This window comes from Neofelis nebulosa, chromosome 7 (assembly GCF_028018385.1).
Source record: "Neofelis nebulosa isolate mNeoNeb1 chromosome 7, mNeoNeb1.pri, whole genome shotgun sequence".
In the NCBI taxonomy this organism is placed as follows: domain Eukaryota; kingdom Metazoa; phylum Chordata; class Mammalia; order Carnivora; family Felidae; genus Neofelis; species Neofelis nebulosa.
In genome coordinates, this window is record NC_080788.1 from 59,847,732 (window position 1) to 59,866,975 (window position 19,244).

At 39.5% G+C, this 19,244-nt stretch overlaps 1 protein-coding gene and 1 pseudogene across 3 annotated transcripts in view; both read right to left on the minus strand.

Annotated features, from left to right (window-relative positions):
• GOLM2 (golgi membrane protein 2) overlaps nucleotides 1-17,101 on the minus strand; it is a 107,750-nt gene extending 90,649 nt beyond the window's left edge. The window contains exon 1 of one of the 3 annotated variants that reach the window (XM_058737909.1): nucleotides 16,463-17,101. In XM_058737909.1, the coding sequence (XP_058593892.1) occupies nucleotides 16,463-16,789 (327 nt within the window). In that variant the 5' untranslated portion in view covers nucleotides 16,790-17,101. The remainder of the gene's footprint in view (nucleotides 1-16,462) is intronic. The other 2 variants (XM_058737907.1, XM_058737910.1) reach the window with 2 other exon arrangements.
• On the minus strand, nucleotides 2,273-9,600 carry LOC131516650 (large ribosomal subunit protein uL23-like; annotated as a pseudogene).
• Nucleotides 17,102-19,244: the final 2,143 nt, after the last annotated feature.

Below are 19,244 nucleotides of genomic sequence, written 5' to 3' on the forward strand. Positions count from 1 at the left end.
ACAAAAGTTGGACATTTAACTGACTGAGCCACCCAGGCGTCCCTCTCAAACTAACTTCTTTTTTTTTTTTTTTAAAGTTTATTTTTTTTGAGAGACAGAGACAGTGCAATTTGGGAAGGGGCAGAAAGAGAGGTAGAGAGAGAGAATCCCAAGTAGTCTCCACACTGCCAGTGCAGAGCCTGACACAGGGCTCAAACCCATGAACTGTGAGACCATGACCTGAGCAAAAACCAAGAGCCAGACGTTTAACTGACTGAGCCACCCAGGCACCCCTCAAACTAACTTCTAATCTAAGGTTCCTACCTCAAGTCATAGCACCACCATCTGGTGTGTTGCACAAACCAATTATCAAGGGATCCATCTTTGAATGCCCATCGCACATCAAATATATGACAAAATCTTAACTCTATTTCTATGCTTTAATAACCCAGTGTTTCTCCATCAAGGTGCTACTGACATTTGAAGCAGGACAGTTCCTCATTGTTGGGACTCTCCCTCCCATTACAGAACATCTACCATTCCTAGCTCCATGTCTAAATGCCATTAATGCTCCCCCATCATTAGCACTAACAAAAATGCTCCCTGAGGCTTGTATTGACCAGGTTAAGAATTGCACTTTGTTTAGTTAAAGACTCCATTATGTCTTACCTGCACTACTTAAAAAAAAATTATTTTTAAGTTTATTTATTTTGAGAGAGAGAGAGAGAGAGCACATATGCAGGTGAGGGGCAGAAAGAAGGAGAGATAGAATCCCAACCGTGAGTTCATGACCTGAGCTGAGATCAAGAGTCAGATGCTTCACCAACTGAGCCACCCAGGTGCCCCTAAACAAAATTTTAAATAAAAACCTTATAATTATTTCCATTACATAATTATCTTCCCTCCAATAAATTCTCTGTTCTGTAGCCAGAGTAATCTTTTAAGCTCAATCTGATCAAGTACTCAAAACTCTTGATGCTTCTGGTCTTAGGAGAAAGCATTTAGTCTTTTGCCATTAAGTATATGTTAGCTGTGGGGCTTTGATAGATACCCCTTATGAATTTGAGGAAGTTTCCTTCTATTCCAATTTTGCTTAGAGTTTTTACAACAAATGGGTATTAAACTTTGTCAAATGCATTTTCTCCAAGATTATCCAGTCTCACCAATTTTATTTAATGTACTAGAGGTCCTAGTTGGTGCAGTAAGACAAGGAAAAATAAAATAAAAACCATCCAATTGGCAAGGGGGGGAAACTGTCTTTATTTGTAGATGACATGATCATGCATATAGAGAATTCTACAGAATCTACAAAAAAAGCTACTACTAATGAGTATTGCAGCTTTTTTTTTTTTTTTGGTAGATTCCTTAGACTTCCTTAGATTCCACTAATACTACAATTAATGAGTTCTAGTGCAGCAAAATGATCAATATACAAAAATTAAGAGCATTTCTATACACTTGCAAAGAACAAGTAGAAAACTGAATAAAAGATATAATTCCATTTTTGATAGCATCAAGTACATGAAATACTTAGAAATAAGTATAGTAAAATATGTAGGAGTCCTAAATACTGGGAATTTTATATAAAATGTTGCAAGAATTTAAAGAAGGCTAAAAAATAGAGAAACACCATATACATGGATTGAAATATTCAATATTGAATTAAGATTCAATTCACTCCAAATTGATTTATAGATTTACCGTGGGTTGAACTGTGTCCCCAAAAGGGCTGAAGTCCTAACCCTCCAGTACCTTTGAATGACCTTTACTTAGAAACAGTCATTGCAGATGTAATCAAGTTAAAATGAAGTTATACTGGATTAGGATAGGCTTTAATCCATTATGACCAGTATCTTTATGAGAAGAGAAAACAGATTAGGGAAGAAAACACCATATAAAACAACAAAGACACACAGACATATTGGAAAGACAGCCATAGAAGATGGAGACAGACCAGAGTTATGCTGCCACAACCCAAGGAACCCTTGATGTTATCAGAAGCTAGAAGAATCTTACCCCTAGAGGCTTCAGGGGGAGCACAACCCTGCCAACACCTTAATTTTGGAATTCCATTCTCCAAAACCATAAGATAACAAGTCTCTGTTGGTTTAAGCCATCCAGTTTGTGCTACTTTGTTACAGCAGCTCTGGGCAACTAATACACATAGTAAATACTCAAAATTTCTTTAATTTGTTGGAGAGATAACTTCTCTTATATAATATTATATAATTTTATTTTATATATGTAATTTTATATATTTTTAAACACATGTATAAAATACTGTGTGGCAATATAGTTCACTGGAAAGAACAAGGGTTGTTAGAATCAAACAGACCTGAATTTAGAATTCTGCCCTTCTTTTATCTCTCTTAAGCCTGTTTCTTCATTCATCAAATGAGGAGGATCAATGAAATAAAATATGTAAAAGTCTGTCCACCAGTACAGAGTTTGCCATTTTATAATGTTAGTTCCTTTCTTTTCTGGGTACAGTGGTACAGTTAGTCTTGAAGAAATTTGGTCTTGTATTGCTTTCTTCAAAAACCCAAATATATTAATTAAATTGACAAAAATGTATTGAGCACTTACTATATACTAAGATCTTAGAAAACTGTCCCTACTTTTCTTTTTTGTCTCCCTTTCTTATTTTCATATTTCTCCTTTCAATTTGCTCCCATGTTAATTACATTGATTCTTGAAAATTGATGGCTAGGATTTAGTTATGCAGAGAAAAGGTAAAAGGACATTCAAGAGCTTACTTCTACCCAATTCATAGAGGAAAAGAAACAATTCTTATAGTGTAGCATGTAGTATCTGTCCTCTGAGTGGTAAGAACTTTGTGAACTGTGACTTCATTAAGCAAGAACTATTTTTTGTGGCTGAAGACCTAAGGTTTCCCCATTTTAGCCTCTTCGTTGGAAGAAAATTAACATTTCCTTTGACTGAAAATCCAGCATTCCCTCTCAGCACAGTCTAGTTATGCAGTATATTTCAGTTTCCCACAGCGCTTCAAGGTTCTCTTTCTGACTCCTAACTAACTTTATCTAACTTTCTTGCCTTATTTTTTTCCTGGTCAGGTAGCTCCTCCTTTGAACAATGTTGCCTCAGTTGCCTTCCATGCCTGATTCTTTCTCTCTGGCAAACTAGGTGCTTCCCCCCAAGGATGACTTCAAAACTTATCTACAGGAAGCATTTTTGTATTTAATATAAAATGATGTACTTGTACCTTATAATTTCAATCCTATATATCTAATTTAAATTCACCTTGAGGCAAAATTTTTTCCCATTTGATGATTAACTAAAGCCTCATCAACTAACATTTTTCACTTTTAAACTAGACTCTCTTTAGCAATTTTGTACTGATCTGTCCTTCCTTCTTGAAACTTTTATTCCTTAGCTTCAATAACACCCATTTTCTCTCATCCTAACCCTCTCCTATTCAATGTTTATATACCCTGTATTTCCATCTTTAACCCTAATTTCATTTATTCATCAAATGTTTGAGTTTCTTTTGGGGGGCAGTACCTATGCTACGTACTGTGGATACAGCAGTGAATGAGAGACAGACATAGTATACATGATTAGAGAGCTTACAGTTGAGCAGGGACTATGAGGGGAAGACCTAACCCAAACTAAGGGTTTGGGGGAAGACATTCTTGAGAAAGACAGTTTTAGCTGAGTCCTAAAAAAAGATGAGGCTGAAATGAGGTAAAGAAAGAGACAGAGGTTTGGAGGAATAAGAAGCTTAGAAAAGATGAGAAGACAGTTTTGAATAGAGGACACTGAATGTTTCAAAGCAGAATAGGAAAAGCCCTGGAGGTTTCAGGATGTAAAAGTTCAGTATATGCACTGGAGGGAACTAAAGGGAGAATTAATAATATTTGAATGCTGGAGTGCAAGGCTAGAGTCAGACTGTAAAAAGATTTGTAAGCTATGTTAAGAGCAATAGGAAGGCATTGACTGGCTTCTTGCCCTCCTTTTATGACATGTCTTATTCATTCATTCATTTACATATTTATGTATGTATGTATTTATTTATTTTATTATTTTTTTTTGAGAGAGAGGGAGAGAGAGGGAGAGAGGGAGAGAGGGAGAGAGGGAGAGAGAGAGAGAGAGAGAGAGAAAGAGAGAGAGAGAGAGAAAGAGAGAGAGAGAGAGAGAATGCATGCAGGTAGCAGAGAGGAGCAGAGGGAAAAAGAGAGAATCTTAAGCAGGCTCCAAGCTCAGCAAAGAGCCCAACGTGAGACTCAATCCCATGATCCTGGGATCACAGCCTGACCCGAAATGAAGAATTGGATGCTCACAACTGAGCCACCCAGTCATCTCCACGACATGTTTTAATTATCTTTAAACAAATTCACTGCCCTATAATTTACATACCACAGATTGCATCTATATAAAGCATATAATTTGATGACAGTTGACAGCTTTATACAACTGTGTAACCACTACTACAATCAAGATAGAAAACATTTTTACCACCCCCTCAAAGTTTCCTTTCATTGCTTTGTCATCCATTCCTCCACCTCTGACCTCAGGTGACAACTGTTCTGTTTTCTATCACTATAGATTAGTTTCCTTTTTCTACAATACTTATATAAATGGAATCATAAGTATGTACTGTTCTATGTTGGGCTTCTTTCAGCATAATGGTTTGGGGATTCATCTATATTGTTGAGTGTATCAGTAATTCATTCCTTTTTATTGCTGAGTAATATTTTACTCTCCAGATTTATCACATTTTGTTCATCCATTCACCTGCTGATTGACATTTGGGTTTTTCTAGTTTAAGGCTTTTGTTAATATAGCTATTGTGGATGTTTGTGTATAATTTTTTTGTTGTGTGGTCATATGTTTTTATTTCTCTTGGGTAAATACCTAGGAGTGGAATGGGCTAGGTCATATGGTAAGTATATAATTAACTTTATAAGAAACTGCTAAGCAGTTTTCCAAAGTGGTTGTACACTTTTATACTCCCACCAGCAGATGAGAATTGTAGTTGTTCTACATCCACACTAATACTTAGTATTGTAAGTCTTTTTTACTTTTTTTTTTTTTATGGTGAAAAAGGTTATATTTAGATTTAGCCAGCTGGACTCAATTTAGATGATCCCAATTTTGTTGGCAACATCCAAACCGTTATAGTCAGGAGCCAGTTGAACATATGCCTTCTTTTCTCCATCGGGCCTGATTATCAGAGTGTTGACCTTGGCCACATCAATGTCACAGAGCTTCTCCACAGCCTGTCTGATCTGGTGCTTGTTGGCCTTGACATCCACAATGAACACAAGTATGTTGTTGCTTTCTATTTTCTTCATGGCTGACTTGGTAGTCAGGGGGAACTTGATGATGGCATAGTGGTCAGCTTGTTTCTCCTGGGGGCTCTCTTTCAAGGATATTTCAGCTGTCTTTAGAGATGCAAGGTCTTGGGCCACTGAATGTAGATGATGTGCAGATCTTTTTTGCGTGGGACTATGGACGCCTTTCAGCACTGCTATCTTGGCCTTCAAAGCCTTTGCTTTGGGTTCAGCTTTGGAAGAGGCAGGGCTTCCTTCATCACCTTTGGCACCATCCTTGAGAAAAGACTGTAAGTCTTTTTAATGTAGGTCATTTTAGGGGTGCCTGGGTGGCTTAGTCGGTTAAGCATCTGATTCTTGATTTCGGCTAAGGTCATGATCTCACAGTTCATGAGTTTGAGCCCCACATCAGGCTCTGCACTGATAGTGAGGAGCTTGTTTGGGATTCTCTCTCTCCCTCTCTCTATGCCCCTCACATGCGCACTCTCTCTCTCAAAATAAATAAATAAACTTTTAAAAAAGTGTAGGCCATTTTAATGGGTATAGAGTAGTGCCCCACTGTGGCTTTAATTTGAATTTTCTTGGTGACTAATGACATTGAGCACCTTTTCAATGCTTATTTGCCATCACCAGTCTTCTTTGATGAAAAATCCATTCAAATCTTTTGCTCATTTTTAAAAATTGGGTTGTCTTATTTATTTATTTATTTATTTATTTATTTATTTATTTATTATTGAAGTGTAATTGACACATAATGTTACATTAGTTTCGAGTATATAACAAAACGATCAGGACAATTATGCTGTGTTCATGACAGGTATAGCTACCATCTGTCACCAAACAATGCTATATAACACTACCATTGACTATATTCCCTACACTGTACCTTTTAATCCCTTTGACTTATTCATTCCATAACCAGAAGTGTACCTCCCACTCTTCTTCACCCATTTTCCCCATGGGTTATCTTCTTTTTATGGAGATTTAGGAAGTTTTTATACATTCTTAAATAATTTTTCTGTCTGTTAAATATACTGTGAATATGTCTTCCAATCTGTGTCTTGCTTTTTTTCTTTTAAAAAATAGTGCTTTTTGAGTTTTTAATTTTGATGGTCTGATTTACCAATATTTTTCCTTACATTCATGCTTTTTGTGCCCTCAAAAATCCATTCCTATCCTAAGTCACAAATATTTTCTCTTGTGTTAACTTCTAAAAGATTTATAGTTTCACCTTTTACATTTAGGTCTGTGATTCAAGTTAATTTTGTATATGTTGTAAGGTGGCAGTTATTGTTCTTTTGTTTCCCCATTCCAACTTTGTTCTTTTTTTTTTTTTTTTTTTTGTAAACTGCTTTGGCTATTCTATGTTGTTTGCATTTTCAGATACATTTTATTTAAAAAAAATCTTTTTTAACATTTATTTATTTTTGAGACAGAGAGAGAGCATGAACAGGGGAGGGTCAGAGAAAGAAGGAGACACAGAATCTGAAACAGGCTCCAGGCTCTGAGCTGACAGCACAGAGCCTGACACGGGGCTCGAACCCACAGACCACGAGATCATGACCTGAGCCGAAGTCGGATGCCCAACTGACTGAGCCACCCAGGCGCCCCTTCAGATACATTTTAGAATCAGCTTGTCAGTTTCAATAACAAAAAGTCTGCTGGAGTTTTTATTGACGCTTATATTAGTTTTTTCCTAGCACTGTCATAACAAAGCACCACAAACTCAGTGGCACTTTAAACTTAAAACAAATGAAATTTATTTCCTCATAATTCTGGAGGCTAGAAGTCTAAAATTAAGAGGGCCACACTTTCTCTTTGAAGATTCTAGGGAAAGATCCTTTCTTTCCTTTTTCTTAGCTTCTAGTGATTGCTAGCAATCCTTGTCATTCAAGGATTATAGATTTATCACTCCAGTCAAGGCCTCCATCAATTCATGGCCTTCTTTCCTGTATGTCTTTGTGTAACCATGTTCAAATGCCCTCTTATAAGGATATAAGACATTGGATTAGGGTCCACACTAATCCAGTAACCCATAACACTATGTATCAGCACTATGGACTATTAAGAACCCACAGGAGGGGCACCTGGGTGGCTCAGTCGGTTAAGCGTCTAACTTCAACTCAGGTCATGATCTCATAGTTCATGGGTTCGAGCCCCGCACCCAGGCTCTTGCTGACAGCTTGCAGCCTGGAGCCTGCTTTGGATTCTGTGTCTCCCTCTCTATCTGCCCCTCCCCCACTTGCACTCTGTCTCTCTCAAAAATAAATAAGCATTGAAAAAAATAAAGAGCCCACAGGAAAAAAATTTTAATCTGCTCCTTCCTCAAGGAACTTAAAATTTTGTTGAGAAGACAACGTTAACATACAAGAAACTACTAGTGAAAATGAAAAACAAAATAAATAGTGTGGCTCAGTCAGTAAGCGTAAAGAGTGTATAAGGAAGGAAAAGCATACCCTGGGTGAGAAGTCTCGGACATAGATCAAAAGCTGGGCAAAAGATGATAGAATACATACACAGAAAAGAGGTAAGAAACTAAGAAAAGGAACAAAAGTACAAAAAACAGGAATTAACATGACACAGAAAGGCAGGTGGGAAGACAAAAGTAAGCAAAACAACATGTCTGTATCACATTTTGAGTCAGGAGATAGTGGGAGACAAGGTAGTTAAAGCCACTTCATGGAAGACATTAAAGGTTAGACATCATAATTAATGCAGTGATATAAGCCCTCTGAAAGTAAGGTTTGAGGAAGATCAGATTTGCTTAAGGGAGAGAACTGAATGAAAGAAATAGAGACCTTGGCAAGGAGACTAGTTAGGAAGCTACTGCTGCTTCCTTGTCAATCAATTCTCTATTCTGCTACCAGAGTGATGTTTTTTAGCTCAATTTGATCAAGGAACTCCTCTGTATGTTGAATCACTGAATATGAGATGCTAGGAATCAAAGACGACACCAAAATTTCTAACCTCGTCTTTTTTTTTTTTTTCCTAACTTCATTCTAAATAATGGTTGCATGATCAAGAAAGTATAAAAGGGATATAGTTTGGAGAGGAAGTATGAATTTGTATGGTTTATGAATAATTTGAAGTAGCAATTAAATTACAGCTAGAATTTGGCAGATTATGACTGGTGAAACAGAGGCAAAGGCAGGAATTACCAGGTGCAGCATGTTAGAAGAACTGTAGAAGGCTGATCCTTAAATCACAGAGGAACAGGCAGGCCTCCAGGGAGCCTGTTAAGGAAAATATGGGAGGAGTGAACTAAGCCTAACTAAAAATGGACCAGGAAATGGGGTAGGAGAAAAAGTCAAACAACCAGGACCAAAGGGTGAGGCAGGTAGGCTGGAGGTGGGACAGGATGTTGGGCAGGAACTCTCTTCATCCTGGAGAGAAGGCAGGATGTAGCTGTGGAATAAGGAAGTAGATATGGAATAATAGTGGCTAATACAACACTTACTAAAACATTTCTTTCTTTTTCTTTCTATCTCTCTTTCTTTCTACTATATAGTAGGCACTATTCTGAGCATGTTAATGATTTATTCATTTAAACTTTTAAGAATGAGAGGTAACTATTATTGTCCTCATTTTACAGATGAGCAAAGTGAGACACAGAGAAATTAAGTCATTTGCCCAAGGTTATACACATACTAAATGGCAGTGCCAAGAGTTGAGTCCACAGCAATAGACATCCACTGTGCCAAGGTTTTACATATACACATTTCGTATGTGTCTGAGCGTTGTATATACACACACACACACACACACACATACATGCTAAGGATATTTTTTGGAGGAAAAAAAAGTAATATGTTTCTCATCCTCCTTTCTGGCACATTACCTTTTCCCTATTTAAACAAAGGTATATACTGACTCAGGGAAGATTGTGGTTGTTAAAGGGAAAAGAGACTATTATTCCGCTTCAAACCTCAAAACTGACTTTTTATTTTGCATTTGTAATAATGCAACAATTTGGGGGAGGTCTGTTTCTACATTATAATGACTCCTTTTAATTATCAAGAACTTGACTTGGCTCATGTGGACCATACAGCTTTAATGTAAATTATACATTGGAAGAATTCAAGTTCAGATCAGAAAAATGCTCTTACACACAGGAAGGAGAAGGAAGGCCCTTTCTGACACAAAGAGGAAAAAAAGGCATTGTGCGTGTCACAGATTCCCCCCAAATCCATATATTGAAGCCTCAAATCCCAGAACCTCAGAATGTAACCTATTTGGAAATAAGGTCTTTAAAGAGGTGATTAAGTTAACATGAGGTCATTAGGGTGGGGCCCTAAACCCACTGTGACTGGAAGGAAGAGATGCCAGGGATTCGTGTGCAAAGGGGAACAAACGTAATAAAACAGCAAGAGGCAGCCATCTGTAAGCCAAGGAGAGAGGGCCTAGACGAAACCAATCTGTTGTACTTCAGCCTTGGACTTTCCGACTCCAGAACTGTGAGAACATAAATTTCTGTTGTTTTTACCAATCCAGTCTGTAGCATTGTATATGGGAGTCCTAGCAAACTAATACAACCCTCTTAGGGGAGACTCCTTTAGGAGAAGGCAAAAAATAAGATAAAATATGGGGGAATCCCAGAGAAGTAGGGCTTGCTTCTTACTTCACTGGACAACTTAAGCTCCCTTAAGTTATTTCTGTATTCTAACAGGTTGAAAATGGCAGGATAGTATAATAAATTGGAAGAAGTCCAACATCACCTTTCTAATTCCTTTGGAGCAGGGATTCCTAGATTTGCAAAGCTAGCCTGACAGTAGCAGTGAGCACACCTAGCACCTAGATCTTAGTCTCTAATACTATTTTCCAATAAAAGGAACAAAGATTCCTTGGAGAAATTGCTGATTCTAGGACTGGGGCAGGAAATATATAAGATGACCTGGAAGCATCTTGTAGTGCCAGAAAGCAAGTAGGGAGCATGTCACAGTGATGGGTATTATGTCAAAAGGGATACAGAAGGCAACTCAAAGAACTCCCAGTGGTAAAAATTATAACAATTTGAGCAAAAGAATAAATACAATGGCATTGGATTATAACTTAAAGTATAAAATAAATATCCATGAGTCCATACTAATATAAATAAATGATTGAATAAATTAATAAATGAAGGAAAAGAGACAAAGGTCCACACAGAAGAATTCCAAATGATTTATGTAGATACTCTGACCTTAAGGAGGTAGAGTATAATTCCCCACTAAGTGCAGGCTGCACATAGTAACTTCCTTCCAAAGAGTACATTATGGAAAAGGAGAAAAAAAAGACTAATTTTATGGTACTTTACAGTAGAGAAACCTGACAAACAGGCAGAGAAACCTGACAAACAGATCAAGCCAGGTGATCAAGGTTAACATCAACAGTGATAAGTCATTTTGAGAGATATACCATTAATATGATGTAATTAAGAATTACACTTGGGGCGCCTGGGTGGCGCAGTCGGTTAAGCGTCCGACTTCAGCCAGGTCACGATCTCGCGGTCCGTGAGTTCGAGCCCCGCGTCAGGCTCTGGGCTGATGGCTCGGAGCCTGGAGCCTGTTTCCGATTCTGTGTCTCCCTCTCTCTCTGCCCCTCCCCCGTTCATGCTCTGTCTCTCTCTGTCCCAAAAATAAATTAAAAACGTTGAAAAAAAAAATTAAAAAAAAAAAAAAAAAGAATTACACTTTACCTCTGTGGTCTTCTTCCCCAAAACCATAAAAACCACAATCCCAATCTAATCCTGAGAAAAGCATCAGACAAGTCCCAGTTGAGAAATATCTGACCAGAAATCCTTAAAACTGTCAAAGTCATCAAGAATAAACTGTCAGAACCAAAAGGAACCTACAGACACATAATGACAACGTAATGTGGTACTCTGGATGGGATCCTGGAACAGCAAAAGGACATAAGGGAAAAAATGAGGAAACTGGAATAAAGTATAGACTGTAGTTAATAGCAATGTATCAAAAGGGGTTCAATAATTATGACAAATGTACCATAGCAATGTAAGATGCTAATAACAGGAAATACTAGGTGTGGGGTATATGGGAACCCTCTTGCAATAATTCCATGTATCTAAAATTGTTCTAAAATAAATGTTTATTAAAAAAAGAAGAAGAGGGGCGCCTGGGTGGCTCAGTTGGTTGAGCGTCCGACTTTGGCTCAGGTCATGATCTCACGGTTCGTGAGTTCGAGCCCCACATCAGGCTCTGTGCTGACAGCTCAGAGCCTGGAGCCTGTTCAGATCTGTGTCCCTCTCTCTCTCTCTGCTCCTCCCCTGCTCACGTTCTGTCTCTCTCTCTCAAAAATAAATAAATGTTTAAAAAAATTAAAAAGAAGAAGAAGAAGAAGAAGAAGAAGAAGAAGAAGAAGAAGAAGAAGAAGTAGTAGTAGTAGTAGTAGTAGTAGTAAGCCTGAGCAAGGGACTACCTTGCCAACACTCCCTATCCACACATCATACCTAAGGCATCTCAGCAGGGCAAAACAACTTTTGGTGTGGAATATCTATTGGGAAGAGGGGAGTATACAGGAGGTGATGCCTCCATAGGATCATGATCTTCAAAAAGAGTAAAAGTACCTAGTGTCAGTCATCCAAACACCACTGTTGATACTTTGATAAAGACACTATTGATAAGATAAAGACCACTGAAGACCCCCAAAATATGCAGATCTGAGGTCACTACCCACATTGCCTTGGGAACATATGAAACTTAACCCACCCCTCAGACACTACCCTGACAATGAGAATGTTAACAGGACACCTTAGGATGCAATTAAGGAAATCTCAACTTGACTGACTTAAACAATAAGGAAACATTTTGTATCTCACATAACAAGTACCAATATTCTTTTTTTTTTTTTAATTTTTTTTTCAACGTTTTTTATTTTATTTTTGGGACAGAGAGAGACAGAGCATGAACGGGGGAGGGGCAGAGAGAGAGGGAGACACAGAATCGGAAACAGGCTCCAGGCTCTGAGCCATCAGCCCAGAGCCTGACGCGGGGCTCGAACTCACGGACCGCGAGATCGTGACCTGGCTGAAGTCGGACGCTTAACCGACTGTGCCAACCAGGTGCCCCACAAGTACCAATATTCTATTGCAACATTCTACTCCACAATGTTCAGTGCCTCATTCATTCTCTAGCTAACTCTCCTGGCACTCTGGTTGTCTCCATTTCAGGTATCACATGCAGAAGGCACAACATCTGGCAGCAGAAAAGACCACCTCTTCAAGTGAGACTCTTGAAGGATTCTTGTCAGATATTTTGTAGACTGTCTCTCAGTATGAGTCTGTCTGATGCTTTCTTGTGATTAGACTAAGGATTTTAGATTTGGGGTAAGAATACCATAGAGATGCAAGTGCGATTCTTTTAAGGAATTAGGAAACTTCCCCTCACAACTCACCAGCCACACATCATAAGCTCCTTCCTAAATTAATCAGTAGGAAGAATAATGAAATTACCATAATCACTTTAGACCAATCAGGACTTACTCCTGAATCACAAAGGCAAGTATATATACCAAACAAAATAGGGCTGGTCTGCAAAAATGAAGGGGGGTGTGAATGGATACTGAGCAGGCCACCACCAGTGTCTATAGGTAAAAACCCTGAAAGGCAGAGCCTTTACTCAAGAGAATACATTAAATGAACAAATCTGTTTTAAAATAGAAGAGACACTTTTCATTGTCCAATTTACTTCTTCCTCCAACACTATCACCACCCAGAGGGAATTTTAGATCTGTTATAGAAAATAAGAAAGTTTCAGGCTTTGTTTTTTCTACGATCTGACTTGTAACATGTCAAGTTTGATACTTCTACATATATGTGATCTCAGATCTGTATAATACCTAGGTAAGTACTAAGCTCTCCATCTTACAGATGAGGAAATGAATCCAAAGTAGTTAAATAACTTGCCCAACATCACAGCTAGAAACTGAATTAGAATTCTAAGCTGTATCTGCAGTCTTCAAAGCTTGAAATGTTTTTTAAGATACCATATACTTCCCCAGATATCAAGGGAGTAGAGGCAATAAACAAAAGACCTCTAACAGATAAATTTCATCTACAGCTCATCTAGACCAACATGACCCTTTCTGTTAGCAGCTCAAAGAATAAACATGCATAGCACTCCAACAAAGATGCTATCGCTAGCTCAAAATATGAAACTGACATACAAGTAAGAGATTTAGATTTGCGAGCCAGTTGCATAAAATTAACTAAACAGAGGGGCACCTGGGTGGCTCAGTCGGTTGAACATCCGACTTCAGCTCAGGTCACAATCTCGCTGTCCGTGAGTTCGAGCCCGGAGTCGGGCTCTGTGCTGACGGCTCAGAGCCTGGAGCCTGTTTCACATTCTGTGTCTCCCTCGCTCTCTGCCCCTCCCCCGTTCATGCTCTGTCTCTGTCTCAAAAATAAATAAAATGTTAAAAAAAAAATTAACTAAACAGAAGTAGTTAAGATACCTAGGGCAACATTTCTCAATGCTTTGCTGGATTCTTCTGTACCATGATAACAAGTAGGCCATGAAAATAGTAATCTGTGATCAAATAAACTGAGAGACTAGGTGAAACAAAATTAAACAGCCTTATTAACCAACAGATTTCTCAGAGCCTTTATACACCAGCAGGCATTATGAACTCTAAGAAGAGTATATTCTACTTATAGTATTTACAGTGCTTTAGGTTTATTTATTTATTTTGAGAGAGAGCGAGCAAGTGCAGAGGAGGAGGAGAGAAAGAGGGAGAGAGAGAATCCCAAGCAGACTCCTCACTGTCAGCTCTGACTCCAACCATGAGATCATGACCTGAACTGAAATCAACAGGAGGACACTTAACCAACTGAGCCCTTCAGGCGCCCCCTCTACTTACAGTATTTAACATTTATCTTGAAAAAAGCTCTTACCTTTTTTAATCCTGACCACTTATAAACAATTCCTAGGAAAGTATTCTGTTTAACACCATTTTGAGAAATACTACTCTAAGGGGAGCAAAGGCAAAGGCCCAAGAATACAATCCATTATTAGGGGGCTGGAGGCAAACAAACAAACAAACAAACAAATCCAATAAAGAATACAGTGAAGAAGGTAGGAAGCAAATATGGATAATTCAATATTATAGAAGCAAGAAAGGAGATGGTTTCTAAAGAGACAATCAACAAAACTAAACTACTGAGATATTAAATAAATTGAGAATAAAAAGTGTTTTGATTGGACTAGGAAAACTGTCACTTGTGACCTTTAGGAGAATAATAGCTTCAGAAAAGGGGAGAAAAGAAGGATGACAGGCAGAATATAAAAGGTTAGGATGGAAATGATAAAAGAAGTAGATGAAGCATTTAGAGACCACCAATAACTGTAGTTTAGCAGTGAAAGTAAAAAAAGAAATTGGTTGGTTGGGAGAAGGGAGCATATAGAGCAATAAAAAAAAAAAATTTAGAATGGGGGTCACATGCACCTGGTTGAAGGTAAAAGTGAAACCATACTGAAAGAAACATAATAACAGATCAGTAGATGGAAGAAATGGAATCCAGAGTATAAATGACTAGAAAAGACATCTTTCCTCTCAGCTTGGAGAGAATTTGAATAGCAATGCCTAGCCAAATCTGAAGACCTTCTTTTAATACTCAAAAATTTCATAGATTTCTTCCTACTCCACTCAAGAGAATTTTTCAGTCTTTAGAGTTCAGTGTATATAGCAAGGGTATAAATTTGCTGATCTGTTGCTCCTGTCAGAGGATGTCTGTTGTGGGGGAAAGCAGAGGGTTACAGAGCTGCAATTAACTAAGGGCCCCAATCTGCATGTAATAAGAAGGTGTAGGCAGGTGACAATAGGGAAGTTGGGAGTTCATGGGATTTTAATTTATAATGACTTACTATAAATGATTTTTATATACAAAATAAAAGCTTAGGAACACACAGAAAACAATGTGAAGATTACCAAAGAAGGGTCTAGAAAAAAAAAAGGCATCTACTTAGTCCACCCATAAATTTCCACAACTCTGCTATACCAACAGAAGTGGCATAAGTCATAAATTTATAATGTAACTTCAGGGGCACCTGGGTGGCTCAGTGAGTTGAGCGTTGGACTCTTGATGTCAGCTCAGGTCATGATCTCATGGTTCCTGAGTTCGAGCCCCGCGACCAGCTCTGCGCTGACAGTGCGGAGCCTACTTGGGATTCTCTCTCTCTCTCTCTCTCTCTCTCTCTCTCTCTCTCTCTTTCTGCCTCTCCCCTGCTCATTCGTGGGCGAGCGCGCGCGTGGACACAGGCACACACACTCTCTCTCTCTCTCTCTCTCTCTCTCAAAAAACAAACATTTAACATAAAAAATAATAATATAACTCCAATATGCTGGTGAGAAAAAAGACTAGTAGCAGGTCTGGTTACAGTACAGCTTTAAACTTTTTAAATTTAAACTGTGTATGGCATTCCATCTGCATAAAACACCAACCCTAAGAGCTACTTAAGCATGGAAATTTTCATTTTTATTTCAAGAATAGCAAGGACACTGACACGAGATTCTGTTGCTTATAACATTATTATAGATTCTTCCTTTTTGGCTAATTTCATCAACACTTCAAATTGAGTACATAATTTTGGATTAACTATGCCCAAGTCACAAGTGTGGCTCATATACGGCTCCAGGGCCCATTTATCATAACGTTTGATCACCAAAAAAAAAAAAAAAAAAGGCTGTAGCATCTGATTCTTCAACTACTTAATATATCCACCTACAGAGGTTAATAAAAATCATACTGCTTAAAATATACATAGGTACAGGAGTCTGAGGAGGCCCATTCTTTAAACGAAGAAATTAATATTGATCAGTGTGCACGGAATAAGGATAAGGCAACAATACCTACACCAAACCTGGCAGTCTCCAGATTTGTGTATCTGTAAACCTAAGGCAGCCACATAGGCCAGATGACTGCTACTGCCAGCTCAGCAGCTGAGCTTGGAGAAAAGGCGGTATCCACACACAGGCCACATTTGAGAACCAGAACTTGTGGCCAGTTTCGCCTGGTAGCGACTGGAGAACGTGGCAGTGATAAACCGGGAAAAGTCTGATAGAAAAAGGTTTACTGGCGGTAAGCGGAGCCTCCAAGGCTGCAATCCCGGAAGGCATAAAGCAGCCGCGGTAGGCTAATGCCCCTACGCCGGGTTAAAGGAAAGTAGGAGGACTGAGAGGAGAGGGCTCGTCCTTACCTTGTCATCCTCGCATCTTTTCCCCAGGCCCTCCCTGGCCTGCAGCCGGCTGCTGAGGCGGCCGTAGTCGGCCTCCTTCTGGTCGATCTGTTTCTTGTGCGAGTCCACCAAGAGCAGGAGGTCCGAATTGCGCTTCTCCAGGCGCCCACGGGCCACCTCGGTGCGCTGGACCTGGCCCTGCAGCTCCGCCACCTCCTCCTGAAGCAGGACGTGGCGGGAGGAGATACTCCAGTAGTTGAAGGCGAGGACCGCGATCACCACCAGCAGCACCACCAACACGAAGGAGGGCAGGCGGCCGGCCCGCCGGTTAGCCCCGAAACCCACCATGGGGTCGAACTAGGCTGTGCCCTGGGGCCTCGCCGCGGACACCTGCGGCCAGAATCTCAGGCCTCAGTAGCTGAGTTGCCTGGGGGACGCGGCCCCAGGGCCGGCCGAAGGAGGAGGCGGGCCAATCTGCCTGCCTGAGAGCCGGAGAAGGGGGCGGGGCCGCAAGCCGCAGGCCCCTCCCCGCCCCCCCTCCTCAAATCGGGCCAAAGCGTGTTCCCAAAGCTTTGAAAACGACCCTGCACAATCCGGGTAGAACCAGGAGAACCCAGCCGCCTGCACCAGGGACCCAACACCTCAGGGCTGGGGGGCGGGGAAAGGTGCCGGAAGGGGGCGGATTTAACTCTGGCCCCGCCCATTGGCTGGGTCCGGGTCGCTTAGGGGGCCATTGCCTAGTTTCCGCCGACGCCCCCTCTTCTCGCGAGAAAGTGAGTTTCTCTCGCCCTTTGCAGTCTTATCTCGCGAGTGTTATCTCTGTTGGGAAGAGTGTTGTGTTAATTTTGGCGCTTTGTGTTAGCTCTTGTACCTGAATTCGAATCCCTTCATTTTTTTACCCTGATTCCCTTGACCCAAGGTCCAGGGAGTGCCTACCCTACCCTGACCCTCGTGAGAGTTTTCGTCTTTGAGGACATCTGCGGTTGCGACCGCTTTGTAGGGATAACAGTCGGTGAGATGCGGCAGAAAGGGCGACTAGAAGGGCTCTGTACTTGCTTCAGTAGATAGATTTTCTCGTCTGTGCTGACGATGTGGAGAATAAACAACAAATACCATAAAGTAGTGGTGCTCCCAATATTACAAAGACAAATCAAGAAAAACTAAGCTTTATAACTGAACGGGGTGGTGCCAGCCAGGTTTCCAAGGTTACTCCTTGCACGGAAGGGAAGAACTTCAGAATGTGTGAGTTCTTAAACTTAGTGCTGCTTTTTGCTTTGAGACAGGCTTCCAAATAGAAAGTCCAGAAGCTAACTCAATGAATGATAACTAATGCTATTACTGACAGCACACTCTGAATTAGAAATAGCTCTTTTACAAATTATTTTTGCATGCCTAGTCTCATGTTATCTTCTCAACAACACAGTTATACAGATGAGGAATCTAATACAAAAAACTGTTCCAGAAACTTTCTCAAAGTCCCTTATCTTGTTTGGGACTTGTTAGACTTGGAGCCAGATCACTGTGCCCTTAACTTCATTGCGCTTTGCATTATACCAGGCTAACCGTTGCTATACGTTCAGCATTAATCACCGTGAGGAAGAAAAAGCCCCACCTCTTTTGTTTTTTCTGCAGATTTCCTTTGTCGTGGCATAAAAAAATTTTTTTAAGTTACTGGCTGTTTAAGGAGAAGATGGAGTTGCTTTATTTTTCAAACTTCAGTTTCAAGAACTTCCATAAGAATAAAATCTCAAGAATGAAAAAAACTTTGGTATTTTTCATTCAAATCAGGGCAAAAAGACTTGTCATCTTTGAATAATTATCCTATGCATCCTGTCCGTTTCAAAAATGAAGTAACTTGCCTAGAAGTTAGTAGCCTGGAAGAATTATTGCACCTTTAAGAGTGATGATTTCTCTCTCATTGTTACATAAAAACAAGTAATGCCAAAATTATTAATCTTTAGTTCACATCAAACTTGAATTCTTTGCTCCAGCTTCATGAGATCACATAAATCCCCTTCACTCTCAAATGACAAGCAGACTTTGGCAAAAGGGAGCAAAGCAAAAATAGAAGATCATTGACTATAATGACCCTTCCCATGTATCCTTTTCCTCAACTTCATAATGGCCTTGCTTTGTGTAGCCAGCAGTTGAAAATTAACTATAAAATAGTATTAACTGCTTAAGATATTACTCTTGCAAAAATGTTTTCATTTTTATATGGGATTCTGACATATAAAAATTTAATATTGTACAAAACACATTCACATACATTTTTTAAATAGATGCTTAAAAGAACTATTTGTTTCTTAGTCCATTATTCCATTTTACACATGCAGAAGTAATGTGCTTAAAGTGATATGTCTGGCAAGTGGCAGGGCTGATCTTAAAAACCAACCCTATTTCGACTCTGCCCCCAGGGAAAAAAATTTTTTATTCCATTTTGATGGTTACCTCTTCAAGCTATTCTCCCTACTAAAGGAACCAAATCCACATATCATCATGACAGTGTATAAGCACTTTCCTATAGATGGTTCTGGATTAGGCATTAAACAAATGCAAGTAAAAGTCAATTCCTTAAGCCAGGTGATCAAGGTTAGCAACAACATTGATAAGTCATGTTATTAGTATGTATCCTTGATATGATGTGATGGGAGCACCACTCTGTGGTTTTCCTCCCCAAAACTCTTAACTCTAATCATTAGAAAAAATATCACACAAATTCCAATTGCCTCAACTGGACCAGTAATCCTACAAAGTGTCAAGGTCATCAAAAACAAGGAAAGTCTGAGAAACTTTCATAGGC